The 7,517-nt window shown below is 44.3% G+C and overlaps 1 protein-coding gene and 1 pseudogene across 1 annotated transcript; both read right to left on the bottom strand.

Annotated features, from left to right (window-relative positions):
* Nucleotides 1–1,059: 1,059 nt before the first annotated feature.
* Nucleotides 1,060–1,837, bottom strand: LOC102760792 (annotated as a pseudogene).
* A 4,666-nt stretch (nucleotides 1,838–6,503) lies between these two features.
* Nucleotides 6,504–7,023, bottom strand: LOC102771027 (ubiquitin-like). The gene has a single exon (XM_015572009.1). It carries the CDS (start codon nucleotides 6,980–6,982, stop codon nucleotides 6,599–6,601), a length of 384 nt encoding a protein of 127 aa, XP_015427495.1. The 5' UTR covers nucleotides 6,983–7,023; the 3' UTR covers nucleotides 6,504–6,598.
* Between the last annotated feature and the right edge of the window lie 494 nt (nucleotides 7,024–7,517).

Raw genomic sequence — 7,517 nt, 5'->3', positions numbered from 1 at the left:
AGAGAGGAGAGGGAGAAGAGCAATATGGAATCCAGGGTAAGCAGATGGAAGAGATTGAGATAGAGTTACAAAGAGAAGACTCCACTGCCTTTTGTTTCCTCTGAACTCTAAAATAGACCTGTTCCGAGTCTTCAAGTATGTCAGTTAAATTCAACGATCACATAAATAGCACCAGGCACTGTGAAGGAATGGTGGAGGGAGTGCTTCACAAAGTACAGGGATGACGTGGTCCCTGCTCTCAGAGAGCTTACATCCGATGTGGGGAGACAGATTCCACGCACAAAACAACTATAAAACATATTTACAAAGCAACATAAATGCAAATAAGTATACATAGGAATAAACAACATATGAAAGCTAAGGGGTACCATGTCAATAATTGCTTAGAAGCCCCTAGGTCAGTCAAAGAAGACTTTCTGAAGGAAAAAGTTTTGGACTTTGAGTATGATGTTAGCAGAGAGTAGGGCATGTGCCACAGCATAGAAGCGGAAGTAAATATGTCATGTTCAGTAAGTAAGCAGAATAGCTTGATGAATAAAAAGTCTCAATGGGTCTCGTTAAGAAGTAAGATGAAAGAGTAGGGGTCTATTTGGTGAGAGATACTACAATATTGGGTCTGGTCCCTAAAACAAGCAAACAGGGGAAGATGTTTTCTTTAGGTAATAAGTGACCACAGGTCCAGGAGCAATTCCACGGCTCTCAAAAGTTTTGTAGTTACTCTAAGACTAGCAATAAGATGGTAGAGAAGTATTCAGCATTCTTCAGCAGTTCAAGAACTCTTGCAGGCTGCTGCAAGAACTCTTATGAAGTGACAGGTGCAAAAACGCAATGAAATTCAAAGATTGAGGATCTATCACCCAAAGGCTAGCCAGATCCCAGGAATCTCAAGTGCTTAAGCAGAATGTCCCAGACCCTTGTTACTGATTCCTGGTGAGTAGCAGATTATGTATGCTTCTAAAATAATTTATTTTTTTTAATTGCCATGACAATCAACTTTGATACTAACATTTTAGAAATTAAAATAGGAGTATAAGAAGGGCCCTAATCTACTAGTATAAGGAATGCTCACGTCCCTGAAGAAGGGACAGGTCAGTAAGGGCCCAAATTTTCCCCGGTCTTTAAGTGGAAAGACAAAACATCACACCTTGAAAAGAGGCTTTTTTCAGCCAGAGTTACTAACACCTCTGTAAGCCTATTGACCTGAAGCTGTTCCAAGAAGGAAAGAAGAGTCCAAGCCAGACATTCAGCAGCAGCCAGAGTTGGACTCTATGTCACCAGAGATCTGCTGGGAGGCGATGGGTGCCACTGATGTTGAAATACACCGTTGAGGACGGATCTTGATGCCATTTGCCTCATTATGGACATGAAATAAACCCTGCTGGATCTCCCTATGTATTTCTTTGGTTGTGTTAATGAAGGCCTCTTCAACATGGCAGGCTGTTTTGGCTGAAGTTTCCATGAATATAAGTCCACGCTCCCGAGCAAAAGCCTCTCCTTCTTCTTTCTTCACATCCCTGTGGGACTTTAAATCACTCTTATTCCCAATCAGCATGATAACCATGTTGGGACTGGATTGGTGCCGGGCATCCTGTAACCATGAGGTCAGGTGGTTGAACGTTTCATGCCTTGTAATGTCTTACACCAGCAGTGCTCCGGCTGCTCCTCTGTAGTAGGAATGGGTGCTGGAATGGAAGGATTCTTGCCCAGCTGTATCCCAGATTTGCAGTTTGATTTGTTTCCCATCAGTGTTGACCATACAGGCCCCAAACTCCACACCTATGTCGAGGTTGTGGACAGGCTGGAAACGCTTGTCTATAAACTGCAGGAGGAGACATGACTTCCCCACACCTAAAAGAGGAGGACCTACATTCTAGCCTTCACGTGGCCGGGGAGCAGTCCTGAATCACTCTAATCTTAAAAAAAATTGTTTTTAAAATTGATTTCAGAGTGGAAGGGAGAGGGAGAGAAAGATGGAAATATCAATAATGGGAATCATTGATCAACTGCCTCCTCCAGGCCCCACAATGGGAGTAGAGCCCTGACAAGGAATCGAACCATGATCTTCTGGTTCTTAGGTCAACACTCAACCTTTGAGTCATACCAGCTGGGCAATGCTCTAACCTTTGAGAGTCATCCATGCAGTCATCTTTCAGCAATTTCATCATTTTTATTATAATCCTTTTCTATGGCTATACCAAATTTTGTTTATCCATACCCTAGTTGATGGGTATTTGAATTATTTTCAGTTTTGAAAAATTGTGAATAAAGGTGCTATGCACATTTGTGTACAAATCTTTTTTTCTTAAGCATTTGCATTTTTGAATTTTTGATAACTTATGTATCTTAATGTAGACATTCACAAACATTTGAGCAACCAGATTACATACAGTTGACATATCCAAAATGGTGGTCATTAGCTACCTTTACCTGTGGCTATTGATATTGTGTACAAGTCCTTTTGTGGGCATTTGAAAAAATTGCTTTTTGATGAACACCTAGGAGTAGAATTAGTGGGTCATATGGTAGGTATATTCTTTGGGTCCCCAAGTGGTTGTACTATTTTCAGTTCCTGCCAGCAGGATATAAGAATTCCAGTTTCTCTCCATCCTAGCCGACACTTGGTATTGGAAATCTTCTTAATTTTAGCCATTCTAGCAGGTATCTTGCTGTGGTTTTATTTGGCAGTTTTTCTGATGACTAATAATGTAGACCATCTTTTCATGTGCTTGTCGGCCATTTCTACAGTGTTGTGAAGCGTTTATTCATGTCTTTTGCCCATTTTTCCCCCCATTGAGTTGTTTGCCTTTCTATTGATGAGTTATCCAAGCTCTTTATGTATTTGGAATGCAAGTCCTCTTTCAGATACATGTGTTGTCAATAGTTTCTCTCAGGCTGCTGTTTGACTTTTCACAGCAGGAAGTTTTAATCCTGACGAGGTCTGACTTTTTCCTATGGTGTGCTGACCTCCCAGGCCCCCCACTCCTCTGAGGTCCCCCCTTGACTCATTTCAATCTTTCTTTCCTGCTTTGCAGTTCAGCTTGTCCAGCTCCTCTCTGCAATCATTTACAAAACCCTTCTCAGTGCTCAACTGAAAGAGAGAGAGCGAGAGAGAGCGTGAGAGGCAACCATCCTTAGAAAAAATATCTTTCTACCCTTCTCTCTCATAGCTCTCTCTCTTCCTCTTCCATTCCCTGCACATAATTTCTTCCTGTTTCATCCCCGTACTCCTCCTTAATTTGCTCTGTTTCTCATTTATCTTGGACCGACAAGAATAAAATCAGGCCTTTTCCCAAATTGAGGCTTTTATGCAAAGTGTTCTACCAGAAACTTCTCCAGGTCCAATAGTGCCAGAAAAAGCTCTCAGGGATGGGCATCCAGGAATTAAATCCTGTGACACCAGGAACCTCAATTTGCAGCTTTATTGGATGAAAAGAGGCTCATACAGGTTATGCCAGGGGTGGGCAAAGGTATCCAGGCCCCACCCCATAAGAAAGAAACAGAATTTCCGGAGGATGAGGCCCAGAAATCAGGATTTTAAAAAGATTCCCAGGTGATTCTAATGTGCAGCCAAGGTTGAGAACCACTGAGGTTATATGAGGAACAAACTGTACTTCTTCTCCTGGAACATTCTCATCTGTGTGCACCTCCTGCCGATTACATCATGAAAGTCTATGGAAGCCTTATTAACCCTCCTCATGTGCATCAGAGTCACTCACCTGGGTAGCTTTTTTTTAAAAAAAAAAAATTTAATTACTCTAAGTTTCACCACTGTTTTTATTTTATTTATTTTTATTAGGTTAATTTCAGCCAGGAAGGGAGAGGGAGAGAGAGATAGAAACATCAATGATAAGAGAGAATCATTGATCGGCTGCCTCCTGCATGCCCCACACTGGGGATTGAGCCTGCAATCCCCTGACCGTCAAACTCATTCTGCTGGGACACCACTCCCATTGCCATGGAAGACTCACCAAGCAGCTGGTTTCACTGCTATTACTGACCTGGACACCAGGCCTCACAGTGCTGCTGTGGAGTCCACAGAAATTCCCTCCTGCATCAAAGTTTGGCTTTATCCATTAGATAGACAGTAGTGGTTCTCAAATTGTGGTCTGCATCACCTGGGCAGCTGTTAGAAATGCAAATTTCTAACTACGGCAGTGGGTCTCACACTTGAGTGTGCATCCAAATCACTGGGAGGGTTTGTGAGAACAATTGGAGCAGAGATTGCTGGAGCAGCTCCAATGGGCCTGAGAATTTGCATTTCTAGTTCCTACTCCAGGAACACATTTTGAGAACCACTGTACTAGTGGTTCTGGTTCTGTTGGTCTGGGGTCAGGGAGGCCTGGACAGCTTATGTTTCAGAAACTCCCCATGGTTCTGATGTGCAGCCAGAGCTGAGAGCTCCTGATGCATGGGCTGGGGTACAACACAGCTGGAGCTACACAATTCCAGTGGAGTAACCGGCGTTTTAAATACAGAGCCTTCCTAAAGGGTGGTTTCCCGTGTCTAGTTTTCCTTACACGTCAACCCTGCACATCCAGTGTGCTCGGGGCCCCACAGGTTTCCACTAAAGATCTGCAAAGCCTTGAACGTGCCTCTAAGCAGGGCTGTGCTGGCCTGGCTCTTGGCACTTGGCCCCAGGTGCTGTTGGAGGCGTATGAGGGCCACTCAGGGGAGCTAGTCCTTTGAGAGCTCTGGGCAGGGCCACAGCTCACTTGGCTGGGAAGGGTCATGTCCTTTGTGATACTTACTGCTGGTGGGTAGTAAGTATCAAAACTATTGCCAAGGGCCCCGGGACTGGAACTGTATTTGAGGCTGTTCTGTGATGACTGTGTTCATTGTATTACATGCAAGCCTTTGATATTCAGCCATGCATCTATCAAGTGTGGTCACCCAGACTTTTTTACGCTTTTATTGAGGCATAATCTACATGTAAAATGCACACATCCTGAGTAGACAGTTCAGTGAATTTTTACCTATGTATGCACTATGTCACCACCACCCAGATCAGCACAGAGGACATTTCCATGATCCAGTAAGTTCCTTGGAGCCCTATTTTAGTCATTTCTCACCTCCCACTGGTGATCTGTATTGACACACATGAATTTTGCCTCTTCTTGAACTTCATATGAATATCGTCACATAGGATGAGTTTTTTTTTGTGTGTGTGGTTGGTTTATTTTTCTTAACATTGTTTTTGAGATTTATCCATATTATTGTGTATAAGAGCAATTCATTCATTTTCCTTCTGTGCTGTACACAATATACTTACCCATTCTTCTATTGATGGACATTTGAGTTGTATTTAGATTTTGGCTATTATCAATTCAGCTGCAGTGTACATTTTTGTATATGCCCTTTGCTGTGTAAAAACTCTTTTCTTTTTAAAAATGTTTTTATTGCTTTTTTTAAGAGAGAGAATAAGGGAGAAGGGGAAAGAGAGAGAAACATCGATGAGAGAGAAGCATCAATTGGCTGCCTCCTGCAGGCCCTCTCCTGAGGATCAAGCCTGAAACCTGGGCATGTGCCCTCACCAGGAATTGAACTGGTGACCTTTTGGTTCATGGGACAGTGCTCAATGAACTGTGCCACACCGCCAGGGCAACACTCATTTCTTTTGAGCATATACTGGGAGTGGAAATGCTCAGTCATATGTTTATGTTTAACTTTAGAAGAAATTGCCAAACAGTTCTCTGAAGTGCTTGTACAAGTGTGCACACCCATTATTAGTATATGAGGGTTCTGGTTGCTCCACAGCCTCACTCAACCTTGCTATTTTCAGAAGTTTGATTTTAGCTATTCTAGAGAATATGTAGCCACAGTCCGTTGTAGTTTTAATTTTAATTTTTCTGTAACCATTGATACTCAGCATCTTCTCATGATTCCTGGCCATTTGGACATTCCTTTATGTGAAGTGTCTGTCCAAGTTATTTGTCCGTGTTTTCTACTGGGTATCTGAAACCTTTTAAATAAAAGTGTTATGAAATAGTGGCTTACTTACTGAGAGGGATTGAGAGGGTCTCAAGAGCATTTGCGAAAAGGAGAATAAACGAGATAAGGGCCTTTCTTACTGAGTCTGCGCCCCTGAAACTTACTGATCTCTGTCGCCCCAGCACCTAGAAGAGGGCCAGGCACAAGACTGGGACCCAGTAAAATTTCATCAGCTGTGGGGACCATTCTTCATTTTTTTTGTGGGAGGGGGGTGGGCTGTGGTGGACCTTGCAATCAATGCCATCTGTCACTCTCTACTCTTCCATCCCTCTGAAGCTACGCCAGACCTGGGTCCCTCCCAGTGCTGGACATGGGCCCATAAGCAGCCTTAGACTACCAGGCAGCTAATACAGCCCTGATCCAGACTTGATTAGCCTGCTTGGGCCCCATGAATACCCTCCCCAGAAACTGGGGCCCTCCACAATCTCCTGGGATTGCATCACTATTTATGCTTCAATTAAAAAAAAATTTAAAAATCCTCACTTGAGGATATTTTTCCCATTGATTTTTTTTTCTCCAGTCAACAAAAGAGAAACTTTATTGAGGCCCCAGCCTCACAGGATTCAGGTAGAAGACTGCCCTGTGGACCCAAGGAGTTGGTGGAGGGGCCTTATTTATCCTTCTCCTTGGGGTGCAGGTTGTTGGTGTTTCCTCTCTTCTTGCGGCAGTTGACAGCACGGGGGTGCAGGCAGGTGTAACACTTGTGGCAGATCACCTTGTCGCAGTTGTACTTTTGCTTGAGCTGGCAGAAGGAGGGGTCGATGATGTCACCCCTGAGACGAAGCATCAAGTGCAGGGTGGACTCTTCCTGAATATTGTAGTCTGAGAGAGTGTGACCATCCTCTAGCTGTTTGCCCGCAAAAATCAGACGCTGCTGGTCAGGTGGGATGCCCTCCTTGTCTTGGATTTTAGCTTTGACATTCTCATTGGTGTCACTGGGCTCAACCTCAAGGGTGATGGTCTTGCCAGTCAGGGTCTTCACAAAGATCTGCATCTCTGCGTCTGCTGCTCCACCGCCTCATTGACGAGAAAGAGGCCCCCATTGATTTTTAGGGAGAGTGGAAAAGAGAGGGAAAGACAGTGAAATATCGATGTGAGAGAAAAGCATGGATTGGTTGCCTCCTGGGGCTGTGGAGGAGCCTGCAACTGAGGAACGTACCCTTGACCGGAATCGACCCTGGGACCCTTTGGTCCACAGGCCGACGCTCTATCCACTGAACCAAACCGGCCAGGGCTATGCTTCAATTTCTTTAACGTCAAGATGCAGCAGTGGCACAGGTTTTCTAGCATCTCGATCCCAGATTCCCAGAAGAGTTCCTCTGAGACCACAGCCAGGTCTTTGTTGGCCATTTGCTCTGCGCACGATGATTTCCAGACTGTGGGGCGCATTGTGCTCTTTTGTGTGCGGGACTCTGATAAGCACCCTCCTTTGCCACCTGGCTCCCTAGCAGAGCATCAGTGTCTGTGAACTGAATGGAGAAATGAATGATTTAGGGTCTGACTCAGCTCCCAATCAGACGCCATCTTTC

Source organism: Myotis davidii, unplaced genomic scaffold (genome assembly GCF_000327345.1).
Source record: "Myotis davidii unplaced genomic scaffold, ASM32734v1 scaffold608, whole genome shotgun sequence".
Classification (NCBI taxonomy): domain Eukaryota; kingdom Metazoa; phylum Chordata; class Mammalia; order Chiroptera; family Vespertilionidae; genus Myotis; species Myotis davidii.
This window is presented reverse-complemented; position numbering and strand designations above follow the sequence as displayed.